At 64.6% G+C, this 15885-nt stretch overlaps 1 protein-coding gene across 1 annotated transcript; it reads right to left on the bottom strand.

The window, feature by feature from the left end:
• Positions 1-1554: 1554 nt before the first annotated feature.
• Positions 1555-15045, bottom strand: LURAP1 (leucine rich adaptor protein 1). The gene is made up of 2 exons (XM_075832054.1): positions 14782-15045; positions 1555-4313 (listed from the first exon to the last, which is right to left on the bottom strand). The coding sequence occupies exons 1-2, from the start codon at positions 14944-14946 to the stop codon at positions 3795-3797; spliced, it is 684 nt and encodes a 227-aa protein (XP_075688169.1). The 5' UTR covers positions 14947-15045; the 3' UTR covers positions 1555-3794.
• Positions 15046-15885: the final 840 nt, after the last annotated feature.

Below are 15885 nucleotides of genomic sequence, written 5' to 3' on the forward strand. Positions count from 1 at the left end.
GGTAACTGCAGACTCTGGTGTGTTTTGGGGTCCCAGCCACTGATACACCAATGTTTAAACCCTGATCCCACATATCTTTCACGTATACTCAATAGGAGGAGGGTTCACAAACAAACCAGCAATTGTAGTATAGCTTTAATACGTTTAAATAAGCGCGGTGGGGCTTCTTTCACAGTGGTGATTGTACCCCTGACTGTACCCCTGACTGTACCCCTGACTGTACCCCTGACTGTACCCGATTGTACTACTGACTGTTCCCCTGACTGTACCCCTGACTGTACCCCTGATTGTACCCGATTGTACTACTGATTGTTCCCCTGACTGTACCCCTGACTGTACCACTGACTGTACCCCTGACTGTTCCCCTGACTGTTCCCCTGACTGTACCCCTGACTGTACCCCTGACTGTACCCCTGACTGTTCCCCTGACTGTTCCCCTGACTGTACCCCTGACTGTACCTGTTTTTAGAGTTATCAAATAAAAATTATACGTTTTACTCATTTATCACTTCAGTAAATTACTGCTGAGGTGTTATCAATGCGGCGGAGCATGGGGGTGATCAGCCGGTGGCAGTGCTGAGGTGTTATCAATGCGGCGTGGCGGCGATGTAGTACCGACTGTTAGAATCGTTATGTCCAAAAAAGTTGGGGAGTCGTCCCATTCTCGCAGGAACTGTCTCTGAAGGGGCCTGGAGTGAAACCGTGCCCATGTCCCCGCAGGCATCGCGTCCCTGAGAGATCTGTAGGATAAAGGTCCAATACTCGGCCCTTTATCACCGGTCTTATTGAAGGGGGAAGGAAAGGTGAATCCAGCTGAATTCCCAGGGAGGTGCAGACCCTAGAAGGAGTTGGGCGGATTTCTCCGAGGACTGGTCATGTGGAACAGAGTAAGTGAAGGCTGCCGGTCCGAGACAGACGGGAAGACGACACAATCCCACTCATACGGGATTAGCAGGAGGATCCTGGATCTTATTGTCACAATCTCTGCAACTAGTTCAGTAAAACTTCTGGAAGGGCCCGGTATGTAAGTGAGGCAGAGAACAGGCCAGCTATACGGCTAATGGTGGCAAGCGCCCTCCATGCCCAGAGTGGCCATTACCCAGTCCTGAAACAGGACCTTCACTCTGGGACTTCGCTCTCCGTTATGACCTTTTGTTTAGGAGCTTCACATTTACAATAACTGACGGAGCCGTTTGGTTTCCTTACCAGGAATAATGTGGAGTAAAATCGCTCCCCATCTCCTCCTTGGGGACCAGGGTAAGACCCTCTTTATTCCTGGTATTCTGGGGAAGATAAAGCCCCTTGACTTTCTAGTATGACTGGGTTCACACGACCATGTTACGTCCGTAATCGTATTTCGGCCACAAGTCCCGGACCGAACACAGTGCAGGGAGCCGGGCTCCTATCATAGTCATGTACGACGCTAGGAGTCCCGGCCTCGCTGTAATCATGTTTTCAGTACGGGACAGCAGTTCCACGGAGAGGCAGGGACTCCTAGCGTCGTACATAACCATGATGCTAGGAGCCCGGCTCCCTGCACTGTGTTCGGTCCGGGACTTGTGGCCGAAATATGTTCCGTCCATTACGGACGTAACATGGTCGTGTGAATCCGGCCTAAATGTTTTCCCCCAAACGTTGTTTCTTGGTTTTCTGATAATAATTTTTACGAAAAAGCGGAGGCCGCTGGGAAACCCTTCTCTCTCTCGCCGTATCATCTAATGCGGGACCAAAAAGGAGGAGGTTTCCCCCACACGGAGAGCACACAACCCACCCCGATCCCCCGGCCAAGCTTTCAGCAAGATGGCCGTCCGGGCGGGACCTGACAAAGCGGCTGCTCATCGGAGGAGGGGACGTAGGATTTGTTTTTTGGGGTGTTTCTTCTTTAGGTGTTCCTCAATGTTGCTGCCTGACAACCCAAACCTTCAGAGGGTAAGGAGGATTTTTTTGGAAGCTTTGCCCACAGGTGCACCCACTGCAGGAACCCTCTCCCCACGAGCAGGCTCCTCTTCACCAGCTGCAGGGACAAACAAAAACCAGTCCTATCCGGGCCCTTCCAGAAGACGCTTAAAACTCGGACTTGTAGGGGCGAGACGTTCCCACATCTGCCCGCGCTCCTTCACTTCGGCCACATTCACCGCGGCTCTAACAGCCTTAAAAGGTCCGAATTCTCTGCGGGAAACCAGATCCCCCGTCATATCCTCTTCAGAGTCGTCGTCCGGAGAAACCTCTTATAAATGGCGCCGGGTCAGCTCAGTCTCTGGCCGGCCGCGCCGGGGGGATCAGTTCAGAGGAAATCTTTAGGGAACTTTTAACCTCCGATTTGATCGTTTATTCAGTGTTTGTAATTAAAGAGGGCGACTCGTCTGCCGCTACGAGGTCGAGGGATGACGGACAAAGTGGCGTCTGGTAAGAGGTGAGGGGCTTCCTGCAGATCCGAACCCCTGTGCCTTGTCTTGGCAGTTTTCATAGAAACACTTGTGGCCTGAAATAAATAAAACGAGGACCTCCAGGACTGCCGGCTGGAGCCGCTCCGGACGTCCCGTAGATTGCCAGGAGGGACCCGATGCTCCAGAACCGATGACGGGCTGGACTTATAACGTGCCTGGCCGCTCCTGGGCATCAATGTAACATCTTCCCCCCCCCCTATCCTGGCCTGTGGTCGCCCCCGAAAGTCACGCCTGAGGTCAATCTCCAGAACCGACCTCCGCTCCACAAAACCAGAAGTCACACGGACGACAGAGGGAGGAGAACAGGGGCCGCCCGGCCGGAGCGTGGGGAGGGGGGCCAGGCTCAGAAGATGCAGCTTCCACCGGCCTCCTGTGCAGAGGACCAGAACCCTAAACTGAGGGGGGGGGGGTACATGAATATCTCCTCGGGTTCCTGGTCCTGGGATAGGACCTCCTCCTCCTCACACCGCTGCCGTCATGGGCGCTGGGAAAAAGTGGCAAGAACCTTCAGAACGACTTTCTATACGTGCTGTACCCCTGAGGCAAATAGGCAGCGATATTAGAGGGGGTGACTGTGCTCAAGTACAAGGCAAATAGGTCATTCAGGAGCCTGGAAAAGCTGGGTGGTTTCCCTCGAGTACTGTAATAGACTAGTTATGCAGCACTACATCCTGCTCTCCTGTGACATTACTAATGACGACAAGGACTTTCAATTACAGGGAGTCGTCGTGTAATGTCCTGATCCTTATGGATTGGGGGTCACGTGTGGGTGGGATCACGGCACCTACACATGGAGGTCTCTTTCCTGGCGGGGGAGGGGGTGGCTTTGTCGCGCTCTTCTCTAACGGTTTTTACACTTACATCTGATTCAGGGAGACTGGCGTGTCGACCACAATAACGGCCCACCACCCAGCTTTCCCAGACTCCTGAAAGGCAAATACATCCATCATGCCGTATTCTATGGTTGTAGGAAAGCTGTGTGACCACCGCCATAGTAGCGCCATATTAGCAGCCGCGCAGCTTCCTTCTTATTGGCGGTTGAATACGATGGTTTGACAGTGAAGAATCCTGCGGGAGACGCCATCGTTACAACCAAACCGCGACGGCCGATACAAAGAAACGACTTTTATTACAGCAGTTTCCGGTCGTCTCCGCAGGTTTCCGCGAGGTAAACGACCAATTTCTGTGGCGCCCTCCCCTCATTATTATATGTACAGCCGCTCTCGTCACCCCCACCTTGGCGCTCGTTACATTGGTCTAGAACTTGACGAATCGTGGCACAAGGACTAGTCCCCCCTCCCCCTCTGTATGGGGAGGAGCCCTGAGAAGTCTCCGCCCTGAGCCGCGTTATAGGAACGTCACATCGTCCTGGGACTGCACCCAGCGCCAGTGCGCCTCGTACTCCAGGGGGGCTGTGCCGGACGCCCTCCCGTTCTGGCTCGGCCGGAGTTTAGTTTTCTCCTCAGGGGGCTTCACATCTGGTTGCGGGTGTTTTAAGGGGCCGTTGGGCGGCCGGGTCCCTGACATGTAATGATCGGCGGAGGTCAGCGGGAGGCGGTGCGGGGTGGAGGACACGAGGGATTCGCTGGCGCTCAGGCTGTACTCATCCATGTCGTCCGCCAGCGTGTCCAGGAAGCTGCCGATGGAGATGCTGTCCAGCCGGTCCGTGGGGTCGTGGACGCTGTTCCAGCTGCCGCGTCGTGAGGTCTCCCGGCTGCCCGCCAGACTGTACTGACTACTGGTCAAGCTGCTGCAGCGACTGGTCAGGGGGCCCTTCTCCTCCAGGATCCACTTCACCCCCTCAATCCCCTCATTCACCAGGAGCAGCTGCTGCAGGATCTGGATGTCGATGGCGCGGAGGCAGGCCTGCGGGGGAGGGAAGACAAAGGGGAGAATCAGCGGCGCCAGGACACGACCACCACTCAACATGTGCACAAAATTTACATACAGAGCAGCGGCACCAGAGGACTACCCCAATAAAACATGAGCGCAGTATCTACATAGAGAGCAGCGCCACCAGGGGACCGCAGTATCTACATAGAGAGCAGCGCCACCAGGGGACAACCCCAATAAAACATGAGTGCAGTATCTACATAGAGAGCAGCGGCACCACCCACAGGTCTCCTCATCATACGGGGGGGGGGATGGGGACGGGGGACTCATCATACACGGGGGGGGGGGGCTCCTCATCATACACGGGGGGGCTCCTCATCATACACGGGGGGCTCATCATACACGGGGGGCTCATCATACACCGGAGGGGGGGGGCTCCTCGTCATACACCGGAGGGGGGGGGGCCCCTCGTCATACACCGGAGGGGGGGGGGGCTCCTCGTCATACACCGGAGGGGGGGGGGCTCCTCGTCATACACCGGAGGGGGGGGGGCTCCTCGTCATACACCGGAGGGGGGGGGGGCTCCTCGTCATACACCGGAGGGGGGGGGGGGCTCCTCGTCATACACCGGAGGGGGGGGGGGGCTCCTCATCATACACGGGGGGGGGGGCGGGCTCCTCATCATACACGGGGGGGGGGGCGGGCTCCTCATCATACACGGGGGGGGGGCGGGCTCCTCGTCATACACCGGGGGGGCTCCTCGTCATACACGGGGGGGGCTCCTCATCATACACGGGGGGGGCTCCTCATCATACACGGGGGGGGCTCCTCATCATACACGGGGGGCTCATCATACACGGGGGGCTCGTCATACACCGGAGGGGGGGGGCTCCTCGTCATACACCGGAGGGGGGGGGCTCCTCGTCATACACCGGAGGGGGGGGCTCCTCGTCGTACAGCGGAGGGGGGGCCTCCTCTTCGTACAGCGGAGGTGGGCTCATCGTCGTACACCGGAGGGGGGCTCCTCGTCATACAGAGGGGGGGGGCTCCTCGTCATACACCGGAGGGGGGGGGGGGGGGCTCCTCGTCATACACCGGAGGGGGGGGGGGCTCCTCGTCATACACCGGAGGGGGGGGGGGGGGCTCCTCGTCATACACCGGAGGGGGGGGGGGGGCTCCTCATCATACACGGGGGGGGGCGGGCTCCTCATCATACACGGGGGGGGGGGGCGGGCTCCTCATCATACACGGGGGGGGGGCGGGCTCCTCATCATACACGGGGGGGGGGGCGGGCTCCTCATCATACACGGGGGGGGGGCGGGCTCCTCATCATACACGGGGGGGGGGGGGGGCGGGCTCCTCATCATACACGGGGGGGGGGGGGCGGGCTCCTCGTCATACACCGGGGGGGCTCCTCATCATACACCGGGGGGGCTCCTCATCATACACGGGGGCGGCTCCTCATCATACACGGGGGGGCGGGCTCCTCATCATACACGGGGGGGGGGCTCCTCATCATACACCGGGGGGGGCTCCTCATCATACACCGGGGGGGGGGCTCCTCATCATACACCGGGGGGGGTTCTTCATCATACACCGGGGGGGGTTCTTCATCATACACCGGGGGGGGGGGCTCCTCATACACGGGGGGGGGCTCCTCATCATACCCCGGGGGGGCTCATCATACACCGGGGGGGCTCCTCATCATACACCGGGGGGGCTCCTCATCATACACGGGGGGGGGGGCGGGCTCCTCATCATACACGGGGGGGGGGGGCGGGCTCCTCATCATACACGGGGGGGGGCGGGCTCCTCGTCATACACCCGGGGGGGCGGGCTCCTCGTCATACACCGGGGGGCTCCTCGTCATACACCGGGGGGGGGGGGGGGGCGGGCTCCTCATCATACACGGGGGGGGGGGGGCGGGCTCCTCGTCATACACCGGGGGGCTCCTCGTCATACACCGGAGGGGGGGGGGGGGACTCCTCGTCATACACCGGAGGGGGGGGGGGACTCCTCGTCATACACCGGAGGGGGGGGGGGGACTCCTCGTCATACACCGGAGGGGGGGGGGGACTCCTCGTCATACACCGGAGGGGGGGGGGGGACTCCCCGTCATACACCGGAGGGGGGGGGGGGGACTCCCCGTCATACACCGGAGGGGGGGGGGGACTCCTCGTCATACACCGGAGGGGGGGGGGGGGGACTCCTCGTCATACACCGGAGGGGGGGGGGGGGACTCCTCGTCATACACCGGAGGGGGGGGGGGGACTCCTCGTCATACACCGGAGGGGGGGGGGGGACTCCTCGTCATACACCGGAGGGGGGGGGGGGACTCCTCGTCATACACCGGAGGGGGGGGGGGGGGACTCCTCGTCATACACCGGAGGGGGGGGGGGGACTCCTCGTCATACACCGGAGGGGGGGGGGGGGACTCCTCGTCATACACCGGAGGGGGGGGGGGGGGGACTCCTCGTCATACACCGGAGGGGGGGGGGACTCCTCGTCATACACCGGAGGGGGGGGGGGGGACTCCTCGTCATACACCGGAGGGGGGGGGGGGGGGACTCCTCGTCATACACCGGAGGGGGGGGGGGACTCCTCGTCATACACCGGAGGGGGGGGGGGGACTCCTCGTCATACACCGGAGGGGGGGGGGGGGGGACTCCTCGTCATACACCGGAGGGGGGGGGGACTCCTCGTCATACACCGGAGGGGGGGGGGGACTCCTCGTCATACACCGGAGGGGGGGGGGGGACTCCTCGTCATACACCGGAGGGGGGGGGGGGGACTCCTCGTCATACACCGGAGGGGGGGGGGGACTCCTCGTCATACACCGGAGGGGGGGGGGGGGGACTCCTCGTCATACACCGGAGGGGGGGGGGGACTCCTCGTCATACACCGGAGGGGGGGGGGGGACTCCTCGTCATACACCGGAGGGGGGGGGGGGGACTCCTCGTCATACACCGGAGGGGGGGGGGGGACTCCTCGTCATACACCGGAGGGGGGGGGGGGGACTCCTCGTCATACACCGGAGGGGGGGGGGGACTCCTCGTCATACACCGGAGGGGGGGGGGGGACTCCTCGTCATACACCGGAGGGGGGGGGGGGACTCCTCGTCATACACCGGAGGGGGGGGGGGGACTCCTCGTCATACACCGGAGGGGGGGGGGGGGGGACTCCTCGTCATACACCGGAGGGGGGGGGGGGGACTCCTCGTCATACACCGGAGGGGGGGGGGGGGGACTCCTCGTCATACACCGGAGGGGGGGGGGGACTCCTCGTCATACACCGGAGGGGGGCGGGCTCCTCGTCATACACCGGGGGGCTCCTCGTCATACACGGGGGGGGGCTCCTCATCATACACGGGGGGGGCTCCTCATCATACACGGGGGGGGCTCATCATACACGGGGAGCTCATCATACACCGGAGGGGGGGGGCTCCTCGTCATACACCGGAGGGGGGGGGGCTCCTCGTCATACACCGGAGGGGGGGGGCTCCTCGTCATACACCGGAGGGGGGGGGCTCCTCGTCATACACCGGAGGGGGGGCCTCCTCTTCGTACAGCGGAGGGGGGCTCATCGTCGTACACCGGGGGGGCTCCTCGTCATACACCGGAGGGGGGGGCTCCTCGTCATACACCGGAGAGGGGGGGGGGCTCCTCGTCATACACCGGAGAGGGGGGGGGGCTCCTCGTCATACACCGGAGAGGGGGGGGGGCTCCTCATCATACACGGGGGGGGGGGGCGGGCTCCTCATCATACACGGGGGGGGCGGGCTCCTCATCATACACGGGGGGGGGCGGGCTCCTCATCATACACGGGGGGGGCGGGCTCCTCATCATACACGGGGGGGGGCGGGCTCCTCATCATACACGGGGGGGGGGCGGGCTCCTCATCATACACGGGGGGGGGGCGGGCTCCTCATCATACACGGGGGGGGGGCGGGCTCCTCGTCATACACGGGGGGGGGGGGCGGGCTCCTCGTCATACACGGGGGGGGGGGGGGGGACTCCTCGTCATACACCGGAGGGGGGGGACGACTCCTCGTCATACACCGGAGGGGGGGGACGGACTCCTCGTCATACACCGGAGGGGGGGGGGGACTCCTCGTCATACACCGGAGGGGGGGGGGACTCCTCGTCATACACCGGAGGGGGGGGGGACTCCTCGTCATACACCGGAGGGGGGGGGGGACTCCTCGTCATACACCGGAGGGGGGGGGGGACTCCTCGTCATACACCGGAGGGGGGGGGGACTCCTCGTCATACACCGGAGGGGGGGGGGGGGGACTCCTCGTCATACACCGGAGGGGGGGGGGGGGGACTCCTCGTCATACACCGGAGGGGGGGGGGGGGACTCCTCGTCATACACCGGAGGGGGGGGGGGGACTCCTCGTCATACACCGGAGGGGGGGGGGGGACTCCTCGTCATACACCGGAGGGGGGGGGGGACTCCTCGTCATACACCGGAGGGGGGGGGGGACTCCTCGTCATACACCGGAGGGGGGGGGGGGACTCCTCGTCATACACCGGAGGGGGGGGGGACTCCTCGTCATACACCGGGGGGGGGGGGAGACTCCTCGTCATACACCGGAGGGGGGGGGGGACTCCTCGTCATACACCGGGGGGCTCCTCGTCATACACGGGGGGGGGGCTCCTCATCATACACGGGGGGGGGCTCCTCATCATACACGGGGGGCTCATCATACACGGGGGGCTCATCATACACCGGAGGGGGGGGCTCCTCGTCGTACACCGGAGGGGGGGGGGCTCCTCGTCGTACACCGGAGGGGGGGGGGCTCCTCGTCGTACAGCGGAGGGGGGGGGGCTCCTCTTCGTACAGCGGAGGGGGGCTCATCGTCGTACACCGGAGGGGGGCTCATCGTCATACAGAGGGGGGGGGGCTCCTCGTCATACACCGGAGGGGGGGGGGGGGGCTCCTCGTCATACACCGGAGAGGGGGGGGGGCTCCTCGTCATACACCGGAGGGGGGGGGGGCTCCTCGTCATACACGGGGGGGGGGGGCGGGCTCCTCGTCATACACGGGGGGGGGGGCGGACTCCTCGTCATACACCGGAGGGGAGGGGGGGGGACTCCTCGTCATACACCGGAGGGGAGGGGGGGGGACTCCTCGTCATACACCGGAGGGGAGGGGGGGGGACTCCTCGTCATACACCGGAGGGGAGGGGGGGGGGACTCCTCGTCATACACCGGAGGGGAGGGGGGGGGACTCCTCGTCATACACCGGAGGGGAGGGGGGGGACTCCTCGTCATACACCGGAGGGGAGGGGGGGGGGACTCCTCGTCATACACCGGAGGGGAGGGGGGGGGACTCCTCGTCATACACCGGAGGGGAGGGGGGGGGACTCCTCGTCATACACCGGAGGGGAGGGGGGGGGACTCCTCGTCATACACCGGAGGGGAGGGGGGGGGACTCCTCGTCATACACCGGAGGGGAGGGGGGGGGACTCCTCGTCATACACCGGAGGGGAGGGGGGGGGACTCCTCGTCATACACCGGAGGGGAGGGGGGGGGACTCCTCGTCATACACCGGAGGGGAGGGGGGGGGACTCCTCGTCATACACCGGAGGGGAGGGGGGGGGACTCCTCGTCATACACCGGAGGGGAGGGGGGGGGACTCCTCGTCATACACCGGAGGGGAGGGGGGGGGACTCCTCGTCATACACCGGAGGGGAGGGGGGGGACTCCTCGTCATACACCGGAGGGGAGGGGGGGGGACTCCTCGTCATACACCGGAGGGGAGGGGGGGGGGACTCCTCGTCATACACCGGAGGGGAGGGGGGGGGACTCCTCGTCATACACCGGAGGGGAGGGGGGGGGACTCCTCGTCATACACCGGAGGGGAGGGGGGGGGACTCCTCGTCATACACCGGAGGGGAGGGGGGGGGACTCCTCGTCATACACCGGAGGGGAGGGGGGGGGACTCCTCGTCATACACCGGAGGGGAGGGGGGGGGACTCCTCGTCATACACCGGAGGGGAGGGGGGGGGACTCCTCGTCATACACCGGAGGGGAGGGGGGGGGACTCCTCGTCATACACCGGAGGGGAGGGGGGGGGACTCCTCGTCATACACCGGAGGGGAGGGGGGGGGGACTCCTCGTCATACACCGGAGGGGAGGGGGGGGGGACTCCTCGTCATACACCGGAGGGGAGGGGGGGGGACTCCTCGTCATACACCGGAGGGGAGGGGGGGGACTCCTCGTCATACACCGGAGGGGAGGGGGGGGACTCCTCGTCATACACCGGAGGGGAGGGGGGGGACTCCTCGTCATACACCGGAGGGGAGGGGGGGGGACTCCTCGTCATACACCGGAGGGGAGGGGGGGGGACTCCTCGTCATACACCGGAGGGGAGGGGGGGGGACTCCTCGTCATACACCGGAGGGGAGGGGGGGGACTCCTCGTCATACACCGGAGGGGGGGGGGGGACTCCTCGTCATACACCGGAGGGGGGGGGGGGACTCCTCGTCATACACGGGGGGGGGGCTCCTCATCATACACGGGGGGGGGGGGCTCATGCACGGGGGGGGCTCCTCATACACGTGGGGGGCTCCTCATCATACACGGGGGGGGCTCCTCATCATACACGGGGGGGGGGGGCTCCTCATCATACACGGGGGGGGGCTCCTCATCATACACCGGGGGGGGGGCTCCTCATCATACACCGGGGGGGGGGGCTCCTCATCATACACCGGGGGGGGGCTCCTCATCATACACCGGGGGGGGGCTCCTCATCATACACCGGGGGGGCTCCTCATCATACACGGGGGGGGGGACGGGCTCCTCATCATACACGGGGGGGGGACGGGCTCCTCATCATACACGGGGGGGACGGGCTCCTCATCATACACGGGGGGGCGGGCTCCTCATCATACACGGGGGGGCGGGCTCCTCATCATACACGGGAGGGGGCGGGCTCCTCATCATACACCGGGGGGGGCGGGCTCCTCATCATACACGGGGGGGACGGGCTCCTCATCATACACGGGGGGGCGGGCTCCTCATCATACACGGGAGGGGGCGGGCTCCTCATCATACACCGGGGGGGGCGGGCTCCTCATCATACACCGGGGGGGGGGGGGGGGCGGGCTCCTCATCATACACCGGGGGGCTCCTCATCATACACCGGGGGGGCTCCTCATCATACACCGGGGGGGCTCCTCATCATACACCGGGGGGGCTCCTCATCATACACCGGGGGGGCTCCTCATCATACACCGGGGGGGCTCCTCATCATACACGGGGGGGCTCCTCATCATACACGGGGGGGGGCTCCTCATCATACACGGGGGGGGGGGGCTCCTCATCATACACGGGGGGGGGGCTCCTCATCATACACGGGGGGGGGGGCTCCTCATCATACACGGGGGGGGGACTCCTCATCATACACGGGGGGGCTCCTCATCATACACGGGGGGGGCTCCTCATCATACACGGGGGGGGCTCCTCATCATACACGGGGGGGGGGGGGGGCGGGCTCCTCATCATACCCGGGGGGGGGCTCCTCATCATACACGGGGGGGGGCTCCTCATCATACACGGGGGGGGCTCCTCATCATACACCGGGGGGGCTCCTCATCATACACCGGGGGGGCTCCTCATCATACACCGGGGGGGCTCCTCATCATACACCGGGGGGGCTCCTCATCATACACCGGGGGGGCTCCTCATCATACACCGGGGGGGTTCCTCATCATACACCGGGGGGGTTCCTCATCATACACCGGGGGGGTTCCTCATCATACACGGGGGGGGCTCCTCATCATACACGGGGGGGGCTCCTCATCATACACGGGGGGGGGGCGGGCTCCTCATCATACACCGGGGGGGGGCTCCTCATCATACACCGGGGGGGCTCCTCATCATACACCGGGGGGGTTCCTCATCATACACCGGGGGGGCTCCTCATCATACACGGGGGGGGGGCTTCTCATCATACACGGGGGGGGCGGGCTCCTCATCATACACGGGGGGGGGCGGGCTCCTCATCATACACGGGGGGGGGCTCCTCATCATACACCGGGGGGGGGGGGCTCCTCATCATACACCGGGGGGGGGGGCTCCTCATCATACACCGGGGGGGGGCTCCTCATCATACACCGGGGGGGCTCCTCATCATACACCGGGGGGGTTCCTCATCATACACCGGGGGGGCTCCTCATCATACACGGGGGGGGGGCTTCTCATCATACACGGGGGGGGGGGGGGCTTCTCATCATACACGGGGGGGGGGGGGGGCTCCTCATCATACACAGGGGGGGGCTCCTCATCATACACCGGGGGGGGGGGCTCCTCATCATACACCGGGGGGGTTCCTCATCATACACCGGGGGGGCTCCTCATCATACACGGGGGGGGCTCCTCATCATACACGGGGGGGGGGGCTCCTCATCATACACGGGGGGGGGGGCGGGCTCCTCATCATACACGGGGGGGGGGCGGGCTCCTCATCATACACGGGGGGGGGGGGCGGGCTCCTCATCATACACGGGGGGGGGGGCTCCTCATCATACACGGGGGGGGGGGCTCCTCATCATACACGGGGGGGGGGCTCCTCATCATACACGGGGGGGGCGGGCTCCTCATCATACACGGGGGGGGGCGGGCTCCTCATCATACACGGGGGGGGCGGGCTCCTCATCATACACGGGGGGGGGCTCCTCATCATACACCGGGGGGGGGGGGCTCCTCATCATACACCGGGGGGGGGCTCCTCATCATACACCGGGGGGGGCTCCTCATCATACACCGGGGGGGCTCCTCATCATACACCGGGGGGGCTCCTCATCATACACCGGGGGGGTTCCTCATCATACACCGGGGGGGTTCCTCATCATACACCGGGGGGGCTCCTCATCATACACGGGGGGGGGGGCTTCTCATCATACACGGGGGGGGGGGGCTTCTCATCATACACGGGGGGGGGCTCCTCATCATACACAGGGGGGGGCTCCTCATCATACACCGGGGGGGGGGCTCCTCATCATACACCGGGGGGGCTCCTCATCATACACGGGGGCGGCTCCTCATCATACACGGGGGGGCGGGCTCCTCATCATACACGGGGGGGGGCTCCTCATCATACACCGGGGGGGGCTCCTCATCATACACCGGGGGGGGGCTCCTCATCATACACCGGGGGGGGTTCTTCATCATACACCGGGGGGGGGGGGCTCCTCATACACGGGGGGGGCTCCTCATCATACCCCGGGGGGGCTCATCATACACCGGGGGGGCTCCTCATCATACACCGGGGGGGCTCCTCATCATACACCCGGGGGGGGGGGGCTCCTCATCATACACGGGGGGGGGCTCCTCATCATACACCGGGGGGGGGGCTCCTCATCATACACCGGGGGGGGGGGCTCCTCATCATACACCGGGGGGGGGGCTCCTCATCATACACCGGGGGGGCTCCTCATCATACACCGGGGGGGCTCCTCATCATACATGGGGGGGGGGCTCCTCATCATACGGGGGGGACGGGCTCCTCATCATACACGGGGGGGGCGGGCTCCTCATCATACACGGGGGGGCGGGCTCCTCATCATACACGGGAGGGGGCGGGCTCCTCATCATACACCGGGGGGGGGGGGGGCGGGCTCCTCATCATACACCGGGGGGGGGCGGGCTCCTCATCATACACCGGGGGGCTCCTCATCATACACCGGGGGGCTCCTCATCATACACCGGGGGGCTCCTCATCATACACCGGGGGGCTCCTCATCATACATCGGGGGGGCTCCTCATCATACACCGGGGGGGCTCCTCATCATACACCGGGGGGGCTCCTCATCATACACCGGGGGGGGCTCCTCATCATACCCGGGGGGGGGGCGGGCTCCTCATCATACCCGGGGGGGGGGGGCGGGCTCCTCATCATACCCGGGGGGGCGGGCTCCTCATCATACCCGGGGGGGGCGGGCTCCTCATCATACCCGGGGGGGGGGCGGGCTCCTCATCATACCCGGGGGGGGGCGGGCTCCTCATCATACACGGGGGGGGGGGCGGGCTCCTCATCATACACGGGGGGGGGCGGGCTCCTCATCATACACGGGGGGGGGGGCTCCTCATCATACACGGGGGGGGCTCCTCATCATACACCGGGGGGGCTCCTCATCATACACCGGGGGGGCTCCTCATCATACACCGGGGGGGCTCCTCATCATACACCGGGGGGGTTCCTCATCATACACCGGGGGGCTCCTCATCATACACCGGGGGGGCTCCTCATCATACACGGGGGGGGGGGCTTCTCATCATACACGGGGGGGGCTCCTCATCATACACGGGGGGGGGGGCTCCTCATCATACACGGGGGGGGCTCCTCATCATACACCGGGGGCGGGGCTCCTCATCATACCCGGGGGGGGGGCTCCTCATCATACACGGGGGGGGGCTCCTCATCATACACGGGGGGGGAGCTCCTCATCATACACGGGGGGGGGGGCTCCTCATCATACACGGGGGGCTCTCACCAGCTCTACCCGCAGCGCCTCGATCTTTTCCCCCAGCCTTCCCCGCCGGCTCCCGGTCCAGCAGCTCCTCAGCTCCGGCTCTTCTCTCATCCAGCGCAGCAGGGACTCCGGGGTTTTCCTTCCCACCTTGTTCTCCACATCCCGCAGATCCGGTGCGGCCTCCATGACTCCTCCTCCCGCCGCCGCCGCCGCCGCCGCCGCACACAGGTCTGCTCCACCTGCAGGACCGGGAGCGCTGCGGATCAAGTGCCGGAGCCGCCGTAATGTGTGGAGTATGAGCGCAGCAGTGTGCGGTACTGAGAGCAGCCAGCAGGGGGCGCCGGAGCAGCCAGACCCGCGGTGATCGTAGAATAATCAGGAGTTTGATGCCGTTTTTGAAACCAAAACTAGGAGTGAATTATAAAGAGAGAGAAAGTAAAAGGACAGGAACTACTACTCCTATCATCTGAATTGTGGCTTCAAAAACCGCATTAGAAAACCTGAACTAAACCTGCCCGTGTGAATCCAGCCTTATAGAAGAGAATATTGCATTGTGTATTACTCTGTCCGGCTCCGGTTATCAGCAGAGATTCACTGCAGCGGACGCGGTAATACGTGGCGGCTACTACAATGATTGTCACACATGGTGGCATTAAGGCCCCTTCACACGACCGCAAAAAATCTCCGTTATTGCGGACCCACCCGGTTCTATTGGCCACGGACAACTTTCCGTATCGTTACAGATGGGTGCCCGTGCCGTAGAAGCGTGCCGGGAATTATGGAGCGTGTCCTACTTTTCATTTTTTACGGGCCATCCTTCCATACTTTGTAGGGGAGCACAGCCCGAATATGCGTCTGTTGGCAGCCGGCCGTGCCCACGATTCGCGGACCGTGATTATCGGCACAACTGTGTGAATGAGGCCCAAGTGCGCCAGAGTCCGCGTTCTGCCTGATAAAGGGAGGAGCCCCCTCTAGGACGTCCAATAGGAAACATGGGTGAGGAGGACCCCAGAAATGATTAACAGACAGAGAAGCCGAGGGACGGCGGGGCAGCGAGGGGCGGGGGAGCAGGGAGGGGCGGCGGAGCAGCGAGGGACGGGGGAGCAGCGAGGGGCGGCGGGGGAG

Source organism: Rhinoderma darwinii, chromosome 7 (assembly GCF_050947455.1).
Source record: "Rhinoderma darwinii isolate aRhiDar2 chromosome 7, aRhiDar2.hap1, whole genome shotgun sequence".
NCBI classification, from domain to species: domain Eukaryota; kingdom Metazoa; phylum Chordata; class Amphibia; order Anura; family Rhinodermatidae; genus Rhinoderma; species Rhinoderma darwinii.